This window comes from Phacochoerus africanus, chromosome 4, assembly GCF_016906955.1.
Source record: "Phacochoerus africanus isolate WHEZ1 chromosome 4, ROS_Pafr_v1, whole genome shotgun sequence".
Classification (NCBI taxonomy): domain Eukaryota; kingdom Metazoa; phylum Chordata; class Mammalia; order Artiodactyla; family Suidae; genus Phacochoerus; species Phacochoerus africanus.
In genome coordinates, this window is record NC_062547.1 from 97,917,195 (window position 1) to 97,932,628 (window position 15,434).

Consider the following 15,434-nt stretch of genomic DNA (forward strand, 5'->3'; position numbering starts at 1 on the left):
CTTGTCTATATAGATTCATACGTTTCTTTATTTTTAGAGATTCAGAATTGATCTGATAGTTTCCTTGAAACCTGCTATTAACTGATACACAGGACACCTATATTCACTCACTAACAATGGTTAGTGGCTGCTGAAAAAGAAATAAACCTCTCAGCATGAATCTGGAAAACATGTACTTTTAGGCTTCTAGGTCAGATCTGGCTCCCAGATCTGTTTTGTGAATCTCAGAAAATTTTTTAAAAAAGCTAATTTAACTCACAGAAATTTATACAAAAGTATGAATTTTGGGGCTTTCTTTATAGTAGAAAAATCTGGAAAAATCATGCCCCCTTTTCTACATAGCTTCAGTCATAGGAGTTAAATAGCAACTGCCAGGCTTATACCATGCAGTTAGTCCCAGAATTCACGAGATCCCCTTCACTCATGACCTTGTTGGGCATGTGAGCTTATGATTTTTCTATCACAATGAAGAATATTTTGGAAAATTTGGCTGGCCTGACCAATTTGTATCAGAGCATATTACTCTGATTTTGTAGGAGTGAGCTTCTTAGATTGCTAAGAGGGATAAAAGGAATCAACCAGAGGATGGTAGTTGGTTAGCTCTACATTGACTTAGTTTCACTTTGTATTTGAAATTAACTCTGCTTTTCCCTTTAGGTTTTCAGATTACTAAACTTATTGTAGAGGAACCTGAGTTTAACTCAGTGAAGGTAAACCTGCCAATAATTCGAAATTCTGGGACACTCGGCAATGTTACTGTTCAGTGGGTTGCCACCATTAATGGACAGCTTGCTACTGGCGACCTGCGAGTTGTCTCAGGTAATGTGACCTTTGCCCCTGGGGAAACCATTCAAACCTTGTTGTTAGAGGTCCTGGCTGACGACGTTCCGGAGATTGAAGAGGTGAGAGGAATGGCTAGCCTAGAATGCCACTAAATTTTATCTTGTCTTAGAGTGACTGAAACAGATGGCTATTATTGTGACAATTGTAGAGGTGTCCAATAAGTAGACTGTTCAAAATATGGTAGTGTGAAAGTGAATATCAGATAATAGATTATATGAAATAGAGTTTTCATATAATACAGATAATAGAAACCAAGAATATTCCAGAATGTTCATATACATACACATACCAGTTTACTAGTATAAGATTGTTTTGTGGAGTTCCCGTCATGGCTCAGTGGTAACAAATCTGACTAGAAAATGAGGATGCGGGTTTGATCCCTGGCCTCACTCAGTGGGTTAAGGATCCAGTGTTGCCGTGAGCTGTGATGCAGGTTGCAGACATGGCTCAGATCTGGCATTGCTGCGGCTGTGGTGATTTGACCCCTTGCCTGGGAACCTCTATATGCTGTGGACGCAGCCCTAAAAAGATTAAAAAAAAAAATTGTTTTGTACAATTATATTTTCAACAGTTTTGGCTAAATGATTATATATATAATCTGTCATAAGTTTTTCTATATTGTTCCATATAAACTCTTAATTTGTTTGTATCCAGACTCCCTTTTGGCTTGTCAGCCAGCCAGTCAGTCTTAATTAAGTGTAGATTTTGATTTTCCACTTGTTCATTTATTCTTCAACAGTGCTGAGGATTTACTGTGTGACAAATACCATGCTAGATTTATTTGCCTGGTATTTATTTTTGATGATGAAGAAGCAAGGTGGTGAATAAAGACAGTCACAGTGGGGAAGTTGATTCATCACTAACACATATTGGCTGAGGATAATTTTATTTTCTTTTATGAAATTCAAGAATTATTAAAACTTTGGTCTCATAAAATTGCATTTAATAGTATTTATTCTTTAATAGCATCAAATTTTCATAGAAGGGAAGTCCATAAAATTTCATTTGAATGCTAATTGTGTCATTATTCACTTGTAAAATATTAGGTATTAGTTAATACATATAAAGCTTTTTTCTTTTCTCTAAATTTAGGTGATATTATATGAGTTTTCATTTTAAATTTTATCAGAGAATTCCCATTTATGAGAATGTGAGAAATAAAGCATAATAAATTAACTATTCATAAAGCACACATGTAATATTTTCCTTTAGTAAAAAAAAGGTATAGGACATGAGTACATTATTGAAGTGGTAAAATAAACAGGCATCTTAAAATTGATTCACAAGATTTTTATAACAGTATTAAGGAACTTCAACAGCATATATTTCTTATGTGTAATCATGCTCAGATTATTAAAAACTGGTGATGGATTGTTCTCTTGCATGTTAGGTTTGTAAATGTAGTGGAGGATTTTCTTTAAGTCCATTTATATTACATTTCATTTTATTCTTGTACTTCTGTGGATATTTTTGATTTTTTTCCTGCATCTTTTTATTCTACTTTCAGAACCAGGATTCTGTTAAGGAAGTTTTCACTGTATTTTTAGGTTATTCAAGTGCAACTTACTGATGCCTCTGGTGGAGGTACTATTGGGTTAGATCGAGTGGCAAATGTTATTATTCCTGCCAATGATAATCCTTATGGTACGGTAGCCTTTGTTCAATCGGTGTATCGTGTTCAAGAGCCTCTGGAGAGAAGTTCCTGTGCTAACATAACTGTCAGGAGAAGGTATATGAGATAGCTGCTTGTATCTGTAGGGGTGATGGGACTTGTGGGGTGGTGGGAAAGGATCTCTTGAATAATTAAATAATTTAAGTTTGGTAGTTTTATATAATGTAAATTATTTTATATGTTATATTTATTATATGAATTATATCTATTAATATAAAGAGCTCATTATATTTTTCATGCCTTTTATTAGTGAAATGGATTATATATCACTGGGCTTTCTAACCCCAGTAATTATTGCTTTAATCTATGATTTGTTTGAATTAAAACTTAAATACAAGTAGCTTCTAAGTTAATAGATACTCAGATGCCACATGAAGTGGTTGATTTTCAGGTTCAATTTTTCTGCATTTCTTTTGTGAGGCAGCATACAGTTCACTGAGTTCCTTCAGAAATAGAAAATACTTGGTCTTGTGACCTTATGGCAAGTAATTACATTTCCTTGAAATGTGCTCATGTTGGTATCTTTGTTACTTTGTTTCTGCGAAATGTAGTCATGAAGATTGATTTTCTAATTCTACTTGAAAAGCTGAAATGGATATGATTTGCATATCTTGCAAGATATTTGCATAGCTTGGTTAAAAATAAGCGTTGTTTGATTGAAAGCAGGCCAAGTTTCCTTACATGAGAAAGCAATGAAAGACACATGTAATTGAGAAACATGGTTGTGTTTGTACTATTATTTTATACATTAAAAAAAGAAAAGAGAAAACCACAGTTGGTATTCTCTTCTCTACGTAATCCACAGATTGCTTTGAGAGCTTAACCTGTCTTTTAATTGTCACTCCATGTTTTAGCGGAGGGCACTTTGGTCGGCTGTTACTGTTCTACAGTACTTCTGATACTGATGTAGTGGCTCTTGCTGTTGAGGAGGGTCAAGATTTACTGTCCTACTATGAATCGCCAATTCAAGGGGTCCCTGACCCATTTTGGAGAACTTGGGTGAACGTCTCTGCAATGGGGGAACCCCAGTACACTTGTGCCACCTTGTGCCTCAAAGAACACGCATGCTCAGCATTTTCCTTTCTCAGTGCTTCTGAAGGCCCCCAGTGTTTCTGGATGACATCATGGAGCAGGCCAACTGTTAACAACTCAGACTTCTGGACCTACAAGAAGAACATGACCAGGGTAGCGTCTCTTTTTAGTGGTCAGGCTGTGGCTGGTAGTGACTATGAGCCTGTGACAAGGCAATGGGCCATGATGCTGGAAGGCGATGAATTTGCAAATCTCACAGTTTCTATTCTTCCTGATGATGTCCCAGAGATGGATGAGAGTTTCCTGATTTCTCTCCTTGAAGTTCACCTTATGAACATCACAGCCAGTTTTAAAAATCAACCAACCATAGGACAGCCAAATACTTCTACTGTTGTCATAGCGCTAAACGGTGATGCCTTTGGAGTATTTATGATCTACAGTATTAGTCCCAATACCTCGGAAAATGGCTCATATGTCCAAGTTCAGGAGCAGCCCCAAAGCACAGTGGAGATGATGATCCATAGGACAGGGGGCAGCTTAGGTCAGGTGACAGTTGAGTGGCGTGTTGTTGGTGGAACAGCTACTGAAGGTTTGGATTTTATAGGTGCTGGAGACATTTTGACTTTTGCTGAAGGTGAGTGATGCTTCTAAATGGATTTTGGTTCCCCGAGTAAAGTCATTATCATCAGTTTTCATGATAATGTTCTCATGAATTCTTACTGTATACATTCTTGCTAATATGTAAAATGAATGATGGTTTTAAAAAAAAAATTGAAGTTAGTTGCCCTGTTAATGGTTGACATGATATAGGCAGGCTGATAGGGCCTGCATGTATATCTTTTCAGTTTATTACAAAGAGAAGATTTGCAGGCAATGTGTGAGTTTTATCCTCTTTATGTGTGATAGAGAGCCTTTAAGGAAAATTAGAGGCTCTCTAAAGCAAGTTTTAATTTTGTAAGTTATAAAATGAGCCATGTATCTACAAAAAAATATGTGGGTAAGAAGTACTGGTAGCTAGGAAAATGAATATTAACTGGGAAGCTTTTTCATATGCACTAGACAAATCAGCATAAACCTCCAAAGAAAATAATTTATAAGTGTAAATAGTATAAACTTTGATGACTTCATTCATATTAAATTAAGCCTAGTGATAGATCAATTTATAATACTGTTCTTGGATGGGATCACTATTTTAAATTTTCACAAATAATGAAATTATAAAGAAGTTGGATGATAATTAAAATTAAGGTCAGATTCACTGATTCTTTTCCAGGTCTGGTTGAATCACCTAATATTTGAAAATTTCAAAAGTTCACATATTTAAAATAGTTTTCTTTGAGTAGAGGAAATGTGTCTTTACTGAGATCATTGTTTAAATCCAGATTTGGGCAGTTATACATTCTATATGGGTTTTATTTATTTTTTTTTTCTTTTTAGGGCTGTACCCACAGCATATGGAAGTTCTCAGGCTAGTGGTTGAATCAGTGTGGCAGCTGCCAGCCTATGCCACAGCCACAGCAACATGAGATCTGAGCTGTGTCTGCAACCTATATCATAGCTCATGGCAATGCCAGATTCTTAACCCACTGAGCGAGGCCACAGATTGAATCCACATACTCATGGGTACTAGTTGGGCTCATTGCCGCTGAGCCACAATGGGAACTCCCTCCATATGGCTTTTTTTTTTTTAACATAGTGTTTTTCTGATTGAAAAGTAATGTATATTTGTAAAAACTTCAGGTTATGCAACAAAATGAAGAAAGTAAATGTTATTCACAGTTCCATATCTTAGAGCAATTCAGTGCATCTTTTATTGTTTAACTTTTAATGCATATGTACTTTTTTTGAAACTAATTGGGATCATGATGCATATGGATTATAATTTTTGAAACATCTAATAAGCATTATATTTTAGAGTAAATTTTTAAAATGGTACAAAACATTTCTAGGAGTTTCTGTTATGGCTCAGCGGGTTAATAACCTGACTAATATCCATGAGGATACTCAGTGGGTTAAGGATCTGGCATTGCCGTGAGCTGTGGTTTAGGTCACAGACCTGGCTCAGATCCCGAGTTGCTTTGGCTGTGGTGTAGGTCAGCAACTGCAGGTCTGATTCAACCCCTAGCTTGGGAACTTCCATATATGGCCCCCCCCCACAAAAAAAAAAATTCTGTAGTGGTTATTTCCCAGTAAATGATTTTTGGAAACAGTGAAATGATGATATGCTTGATGCGGGTGGGGGTGTGTGGATAGGTTGATAACTGGTAACACTTCTCCCAATTTCAAAGGAAATAATAAAAATTTAATGAGAAGGGAGCGGAGATGAAAATTTATAGTTAGATTTTTCCAGTGGCTTTGGTAAGTACAAAGAAAATTATCCTCTCATGTAATAGCATTGTATAAATAAGTATTACTTTGAATTATAACCTAAGCATCACACAAAGTGGACTATATTTTATAGTTAACTTAAATTCTCAGATAATATACAGTTTCTCCAGCCAGTCTTGACACTGAGTTGATAAAATATACCAGTGTTATGAGAACGTGCATTCACTTCCACTTTCTCCTTTTTCCTGCCTTTTCTCATCCTTTTAACCTCTTTCTAAAAGGTGACAAAGAATCAGATGAAAAGTACTGTAGGCTGCACAGCAGAAGCTGTGTTGGGTTTAGGGGTATTCAGCTAGTGGGGTCCTAGCCTAAATTGCAAAGTAGGTTACCTGGCCCTTGTTCCTGTCACTCATCCCTTTGAATCCCTCTCTGTCTCCTTTCTTTGTTGCACACATCTTGGACACTAGTATTGGATGTTGTCATCTCATCTGGCTCCCCAAAGACTTAACTCATTTTGGCAGGTTCTTTCACTCAGAATTTACTATCCTTTTCTGTTTCCCATTTTGACCACTCTTCCCGAAGTGTTCCTGGTCTTTGCGGGAAGTTTGGCCTTGATTACCTGAAAATCATTCACAGTAATACCAGAATTAGAATGCAGCTCCACTGCCTAGAGGGAGCTCTTTCTAAACAGAAGATGTTTTAGAACTTCTTCCCCTAGCTAGGTCACTGTACTTGGCTAAAGGTCAGGAAGTAAAACCGTGATTTCTTGAAATAATAGTACCCTTTAACTCTCCATAATTCAAAATGTCTTTTTCCACAAGCTGTCCATATTAATGAAATTTTAAAGTGTTATATATGCAAAAGAGTGTACAGATTAACATGCAACATTTGCTTATAGTGGCAGTAATATTGCTTATGATACTGAACTATTATAATTCACTCATGTATTTTTACTAGACTTTTTTTGGGAAAGAGGTTGTTTTGGACAACTTTGAAAATTCCCTGTTGATGATTTTCTTACTTGGTTTTATTCCATTGTAGGTGAAACCAAAAAGATAGCCATCTTAACCATTTTGGATGATTTGGAACCAGAGGATGATGAAAGCATCATAGTTAGTTTAGTATACACGGATGGCGGAAGTAGAATTTTGCCCAGCTCCGACACTGTTAGAGTGAACATTTTGGCCAATGACAATGTTGCAGGCGTTGTTAGCTTTCAGACTGCTTCCAGATCTGTCATAGGTCATGAAGGTGGGTTCCTTTTTCTGTTGAGCACATTCATTCTTTTTTCCTTGGATGTCATTTTTTGTCTAGTCTTTTAAAGTTTCCCACTTTTAAAATTCTTTCATTATTTGGTCCAGCGGTGTATGTTAATGTACGTGGGGCTTATCTGGGAGAGCGCTGGATAGTGAACTGTTGAGCTAGATGTAGAGGCCTTGCAGGTTGCTGTTGTGTCCTAGCTTGCCACTAGTGTGATTTTAAGGAAATGAGTCAAATCTAGGATGCTCAGCTTTTTCATCTGTTAAATGAGGGGAAATACCATTCCTCTTATAGGTTTCTGTGTGAGGATGAAGTGAACCAATAAATGTAACATGCTTCGCAGAGTTCTGGGCACTTAGCTTATATGTGTTTAGTGGTAGGTGTTGATGTTAAATAGTGAAACATTGGCTCTCTGTTCAAAACAAACAAGAGTTTGTAATCAGTGAGTCAATTAACCTGGATTTGATGTATATATGTCTTATGAACAAAGTGCCAATCTAGAAAAAATTATAAAATGTCATTTTTTTCTCTTAAAAAAACAAAATTTCCTTGAATCTTAATATTTTACATCATATATAGGGTTTATACTTATAGGCTAAGGTTTAATTAGTTTAGAACATTATAGCAATGTTTTTGACTTTGAATAAGACTGAGATAAAACTGGTATTTATAGTCTACATTTTACTATAACTTGTGTTTAAAATTTAAAAACAAATTGTACCTCAGAGAGTTAAGAAATGAAAAGGACCATGCATTTGGACTTGGGTTTTTACAGATGTGAAAACCGAGACAGAGAGAATAAGTGACAGGATGAAGTCATATAGTTAATTAGTAGCTGTGCTGGGAACTGAATGCATTTTAGGGTGCATCACTTTTTACCTTACTGTACTCCCAAGTTGCAAGTTTATTTAACTTAATGCAAATGCATGAGACATTTTTCCAACACTCTTTCCTTTTATGAATGGTTTACAATCTCATGTTGTCATAGCAGTAGCAAGTAAAAGTGACTAACAAATTGCTATAGGTCTGATCTAAAGACAGATCATTAACTCGGGAAATCATTTGTAGTATAAGTAAAAAGTTACTACAGGAGGAGTTAATCTTCATAATAATGACAACAACAATAACATTTATTGAGTGTTTTCTGCATGCCAGACATTTTACATCCATTATTTCACTTAATTTTAACCACAGAAATATGAAGTGGGTGTGATGATAACACCAGATTTTCACATAAGGAAACTGAATTTCAGAGGGACTATCCAGTGGGCACATAGTTATTTATGGTGGAGCTTAAACCTAGTCTGAATCAGAAGCTTATGCCATAGGTTACCTGTGAGAAGAAACTTTATTTCATTTGGACTTCTGTCTACTGCAGAACCTGATACTGCAGGAACTTTGGGTAAATGTTTCAAGATTTGAGTTGGAAGAATAATGAGTTTGAGTAACTGTGTCCATGCGAGAGGAGGAAATTGGTGAGAGAACCTGATTCTATCTCAAGCTAGAGATGGAAATTGGATTTTTAGAGATAATAGTTGGAATCAGGAAAATTATTAAGATCCTTATGGATTGAAGAAGAAAAGCAAGTTATCAGTGTTGGAGCTGTGGGGACCACCGGGCCAGGGTGCTGGGAAAAGCAAAAGGCAAAGGGGAGAGGGGTAAAAAGGCTCTGCCAGGGAGGAGGGAAGAGACCTCAATAAGAGTGTGTTTTCTTTAGTTATCACAAGACTGTAACCAGTATGTCTCCTACTAACATGGGCCGCAATCATCTGGCATTGCCATGAGCTGTGGTGTAGGTCGCAGACATGGCTTGGATCTAGCATTGCTGTGGCTCTGGTGTAGGCTGGCAGCAATAGCTCCGATTAGACCCCTAGCCTGGGAACCTCCACATGCCGCGGATGTGGCCGTAAAAAGACAAAAACAACAACAACAACAAAACAAACATGGGCAGCAAGCTGATTCAACTCCCAGATGGGCTAGAGGGAGCAGTGGTAACTGCAGAGAAATTTTAAAGGAGAGCTTGGGACGAAAAGCAAAAATCTAAGGGTAACAAAAGACAGGACTTAGAGGCCTTGGGGGCAGTGGTCCTCAAAGTAGTCCTCAAGCTGATGCCTGCACATAAAGCATTTGCTTCTGGTTTGTGATAAGATAAGTTCAAAAATGGAAATAATCTTTCTAGAGACTTTTATGACAATCTCATTCTGCTGTGATATCCAAAAGTGATATCTATAGGCTTGTATTTTGTATGTGTTCTTTTTTGCCATTTAACTTACCTAGTCATTTATTTTATTGTGTATGTGCTTTTTTAAAAGTCAGTCTTTGATCAAGGAAAACAAAACAAAAGACAAAACCCCTTGTTCTTTACTGCTATAATTGTGAGAAGCACTACCTTGGGGGATATTCTGCTTATTGGCCATGAGAGCAAGGAAAGGAGAAAAATTGGAGACAATAGATTAAAGTGAAGGGTATTTTGGATGTGTTTTTGTTTTGTTGAAGAAATACAGGGGAGAAAGTTGCATCCAAGAAGAGAATAAGAGTGTTAGTGGCATGAAAGTTATAAATAAGTTCAGGCACAGAGAAGGGATTAGATTGAAGAGAGTGCTTAGAGCTAGACTAGGTATGTTATTTTCAGCAATATGATGGGATTTTTCTTTTAAGACTACAAAAATATTTAGATGTCTAGGATCACTGCAGAAGAATTTGACTGTAAAGCAGCTAGTGTCATAAAGTGCATCTTATGAGAGTCTGGGTAATGGCAGTAGTGGTGGATTGGAGGCTCTGAAGAAACTCAGGCTCTCATACTGAGCACCAAGTCATCTTGGAGAAACTGTAGACACTGGCGCCTATGTTCTCTTTCACCTGAACGGGCCTAACCTGAAAACCAGATTGTGGTCTCTTTAGTTTCCAGCAGCTAAATGTCTATAGGAGAAGCCAAGAGGAAAAATGATTAGTTGCTACAACATGTGGTCCAACTGTGTTATTGATTTAAGAATCTGCTTCATCATATCAATCTATGAGCATGAGTTTGGTACAGAAAGTAAAACAGTGAATTGCTGTTATTAATTAGTACTCCCTAGACTTTTTTACATTTTCTAAATAAAAATTGGGAGGAATTTTTTTTTTTTTTTTAGTTTTCTTTCCCTGTCCTCCTAAACCTTTTCCTCAGTCTAATTTTGCTTTCTAAGAAACATGTCACATGTCAAGAACTTAGTATTTTGTGTGTGCATTCTTTATATCACTCTGAAATTGCATAGGCAAATGTTTATCAGGCATATGTTTACAAAAATGAATTAATGAAAAACTTGCTGGTGATTCTTCAAAGATAACTGCTAAACAAATAGCGTAAAACAAATAGTGCCTTGTGGGCTTTTAACAATGTTAACAATTGCTTTTAGCCTAGTGTTGGAGTTTCCTTTATGTGATTAGATTTAAAATATGGACTATGCTGAAATTCTGGCTTTAGAATACATTTTCAGTTCATGGTGAGGAATCACCTTAGTGTTTAACAATGTGTTGAATTTTGTAGAATCCCATTTCTACATTTTTATCCTAAAGCAATTGGACAATTTCCCAGTGGTAAATATTACTTTCTTTCAAATGTGGTGGGCAGAATTTAGAAATATGAGACAATAGATTTTTACTGTGGTTGCAAAGTATGTATAAACATGCCCTTTATAAATCTGTGTTCGACATGAGTCCATCACACAGCTCTGCAGCATCATAATCACTAATCATTAAATCACATTGGATTTAAAATTTTTCCTTTTCTCAGAGACAACATGTACCTTTTCTAGACAAAGATCTGAACAATAAATCTGATTCTTTAAAAAAATATTTACCTAACTGCTGTATTAGAAATGCTGTGCTTTTTTCCCTTAACTGTTCTTATTGACAGTTTGTGTTTCACATTATCCATTCCCCGGTAGTTGTTTTAAATCATTTTCTGTTATTTATAGAGCACAATCAATTTGGATGGTACTTATATACCATGTATATACATGAATCTATTAAAACATGTTTCCTATATTTTAGTTTTTCCATTTTTTTTTCCATCAACCATTTCCATTGTGGTTGATGGTTGTCTTTGTAAAAAGAATCCTGATTTGGCCACAAGTAGAGACAACACTGGGTTATCAAAATGAATTTTATATTAATATTTCTTATTTATGTTAGGCTAGACCTAGAACCCATATGCTAGATCTTTAGAGTTAAAATGTATCTCAAACTTGGATTGGACTCTAGATTTCATACCAAGGTGATCTTCTGCAAATTATTAGTCAGACTCTTTGGTAGGGGAGGGCCCATCTGGGCAAAAATCAGAATTCAGTGTGGTAAAATATATTATCTAAAAATTTTGCCTTCCCTCTCTAGGACCAACCCTTTTGTCCTTCCCTTACATTTAGAGGACTGAGCACTTGTTCCTAATTTTTTCTTTTTTCCTATATTCTTTGACTCCTCCTCTTGGTAGAAGCTAGCTTTCTGGTAGTTTTTTTTTAAGAAGGCATCTTGAATGGGCCGGATTCTTGGCAGTCTGCCTTAAAGAGGCAGAGTCTGTACCTTTGTTTCGATTATTAGGAAAATCTTCACACTGTTTATTCTGTTGACATGGTTTTCAGTAGGATTATCAGATTATGAATTTAAGGAATACTTGGTTTACTTTTTATGTGTTTTTGTGTGTTGTGCTTCAAATTGTGTTTTTTTGCATATTTCCTTGCAAGTTACATGGTAACGTGTTACATTTTCAAAGGCAATATTAGCTGGTATTAGGCTGAGTATTTTTATGTATAATAAGTTTGTAGGAGGATTTTACTTTTTGCTCTGCTTAACATTTCATTTTTAGTTTTACCCTTAATGGTGTATTTATTCCCAAATCTCTTTGTACCATCTTACAACTATAATTTTTTTTTTATTGTGATGTTTATAGATTCTCCTTAAACATGGGTTTTTATTGACCTACATTTCTTTTGCCACATGTAGTCTCATTAAATTTTTAGTACTTGATCAAACTTCCATAATTTTTCTTGAAGTGTTACTAAGTTTTGTGATTTTTAAAAAAATTTGAAAACCATGACTCTGTATACCTTTTTATTTATGTCACTAGACAACAGTGAAGATGAAATGGCTTAATAACTCCAGGGTTGTTGCGTGGCTTGTAGTAATAAACCCTTGAGAAATTCTGCATGGTGATCAATAGAGACTCCAGGATTTCGTTGTAATGCCTCTGTTTTATTCACATGAGTTATGCAAGTAAAGCAATTTAAAATGATATGGCATTTATGGCTGATTATACCCATTCTTTCAATATATCCTAACCTTTGGACACTGATTTGTCATAGCTGTTCCTATATGTTAAAAAAAAAAAAATCCAAGTCATAGCCTACTAATGTAATAGCGATTAAAATTTTTTTTGTATTGAAACATTTAAAAATGTATACACTAAATAATTATTTATTTTATTTAGAAGTTTTTCTGTTGTTTTGCTTTCTTATATTTTCTGCTATCCCCAGATAATTTATTTTATTAAAGTTATCTGTGCTTAAATTTAGTATAACATTTTTATTTTGTTTTAATAATTAAAATTAAGATAACCTCTAAATTTATATTTTAATTTAGAAGACCTTTCCATTAGAAATAATTGCTTAATTTTATTATCCTCAAAAAATAAAATAAATTGATAGTTAAAAAATATTTGGGAAGGAATTTTATATTGTTTTATTTCTATTCTCATTTAAAAATGTCACAAGTATTTATTTGGATAGCTAAGTAAAAGTGCTATTTTTTAGTGAATATACATGGATGTCAACTATATATCTCTGCTATAAAATTTGAATAAGGATGTGTTTTTAAAATTCTTTTAAACATCAGTTCATTCATCTTTTTATAACTTTTTTAAATAATATAGTTCATTTGTATACCTTAAGTTGTATTTATCTTAAAACTTTTGAATTTAGCATATTTTCAGCAAGTCAAGTGCCCATAAGCAATACTCCCTATGAGCTTACTTTCCTCGGTTTAGAGGAAATGACTACTATGATTTTTTTCAATTTTACAAAGTATTACATGAGGATAAAATCCAGGAATGGAAAGTATCTAAAATGCTTCAATTATCCAGGAAGGATAACTGTAACTCTGGTGAAGTTAGAGAGGTTGATGTACACATTTGACATCTTTCCTTTGCATTTCTTTTTATAAAACAAAATCATTGATGATATATGTAAGTTACCATTTAAGAAATGTGATTTTCAGGTATTTGCAAGCATTTTATGCTTGCATTGTGTAAAATCACATTGCATACCAGTGTAAGGAATTTGTGTCCTTTTGAGAAGTGAAGAAAGAATTTACTTGTGTTATTACTAGTTTTGACCATGAGGACTCAATTATTTAATTTACAGAACATTTTTGTTCTGGGGCATGTTTTGGAGTGAACAGAAGTTTGTGTTTTCCATTTTAGTGTGTGCTTTTGTAACTTTTGCATATTGACCTTCTGTTGTTCTACTAAATGGAAGTATTTAGAAGTGGGATAAACAATAATGTGTTGATAAGCAGTAAGCATGTATAAAGATTCTAGGAAATTACAAACAACAGTTTTGTAATGTTCTTGGAAAAGGTGCTATAATAGTTGCATGTTTGGGATTTGGGTTTTGTTGACTTCAGATGTCAACTTCATTTTACCTTAAACATTCATCGATCTGTACATTTCACTTGCAGGAGAAATTTTACAATTCCATGTGGTAAGAACACCCCCTGGTCGAGGAAATGTTACTGTTAACTGGAAGATTACTGGGAAACACCTAGAACTCAATTTTGCTAACTTTACTGGACAGCTCTTCTTTCCTGAGGTAATACCACCAAGAAAAGCTTTACCACACGTATCTGGAAGAAACCATGTATTGTGAGGAAAATGGGAAAACTGATTATGTAATTCAGGGATTAATAGAGATTGATGATGGAGCTACTTGGTTAGAAACCTAAAAGAAGAACATTCCTCAAATAGAGAATTTCTAAGGCTTAGGAAGGGGTTTATTTTTCTATATGCACTTGAATCTCCTTTAAGGAGATAGAAAATGTTGACTTTGTATTTGAGGCAAGCCCTCTTGATGCTTTCCTGCCCTCCTGCTGTGGGTGTCAACAGTGTTATTCTGAAGATGGTAAGTACTGCCGCCCCTCTTCTACTCTTCACTGCCTTGGAACTGTAAGTGCTCTTGGAACTTCAGATGTTTCATTGCTATGGAACAGCAAATACAGGTCTAGAAACAAATGCCTTTTTTTATCTCTTTACACAGTATCTTCTTTGAGGTTGCATTTAAAGGCTCTGCCTGATAGTTTGAAAGAAATTAATTGGTGGAAAATAACTGTATAAAAACAGTTCTTGGACAGAAAATTTAGCACTACTTTGTAGTAAACTCTGTCATCTCTTCTCCATACTCAGTATGAATTCTTGTTTAATAACATGTTCAATTCTTTTTCTCTTCATTTCACTGCCTCAGTACTAAGCCAAAGCCCTACAACTTTCTGCTTTGTGTACTGCATTTGACTTCTAATAACTGGTTTCTGTAAACACGCCTTCTTTTTCATACCAGTGTTTCTTCCATTCACCACTGCTATAGAAAGCTTTCCAAAGTACTGCTTTGTCTGAAATTTTCAGTAGTGCTGCATTGCTCATTAAATAAGATCTACATTCATTAGCTCAGCACTTAAAATCCCCCTTGGTTGTTCCCTGTCTACTTTAAGCCTGGTTTCCTATGAGTCAACAGTTTTTTATTTACTTTTAAGCCACAGAAAAAATACATTTGGATGCACAATTTATAAGACCAATAAAAGCAGGAGATAGTTTGTGTACAAAGACAGTAGAGGGATGAGTTTCTTTCTGTCTGACATAGGGGTCGTTGAATAAAACACTATTTGTGCATTTGTTGGACGACAACATTCCTGAGGAGAAAGAAGTGTACCAGGTCATTCTGTATGATGTCAGGACACAAGGTAATGCAGAATTTAATTAAATTATTTTCTGAAAAAATAATAGTTGTTATCTTTGTATTTAACAATTAGATACATACTGATTTTTAAAATGGTATGGTTATTTTAAATATCGTCTGTCTCATTAAAATTTAGAGCCAAAAAAAATCAGTTCAGAATGAAAATACTTATCTCTATGGATTCAGTTAAAACCCCTAATTTTTTTCTCAATAGTTCCTATGGAATAAAACATATTTCCAAAGGTAGAATTTTTCTGAAATTAATTATATACTAACAGATCAATTTGGATTCTGGATCAGTTATATGGATAAAACAGATTTAA

At 35.0% G+C, this 15,434-nt stretch overlaps 1 protein-coding gene across 1 annotated transcript in view; it reads left to right on the forward strand.

Moving 5' to 3' along the window:
• Positions 1-15,434, forward strand: part of ADGRV1 (adhesion G protein-coupled receptor V1) — a 538,647-nt gene that overhangs the window by 121,534 nt on the left and 401,679 nt on the right. The window contains exons 31-36 of the mRNA XM_047778281.1: positions 658-902; positions 2,391-2,572; positions 3,370-4,181; positions 6,917-7,126; positions 13,844-13,974; positions 15,016-15,115. Of these exons, the coding sequence (XP_047634237.1) occupies positions 658-902; positions 2,391-2,572; positions 3,370-4,181; positions 6,917-7,126; positions 13,844-13,974; positions 15,016-15,115 (1,680 nt within the window). The remainder of the gene's footprint in view (positions 1-657; positions 903-2,390; positions 2,573-3,369; positions 4,182-6,916; positions 7,127-13,843; positions 13,975-15,015; positions 15,116-15,434) is intronic.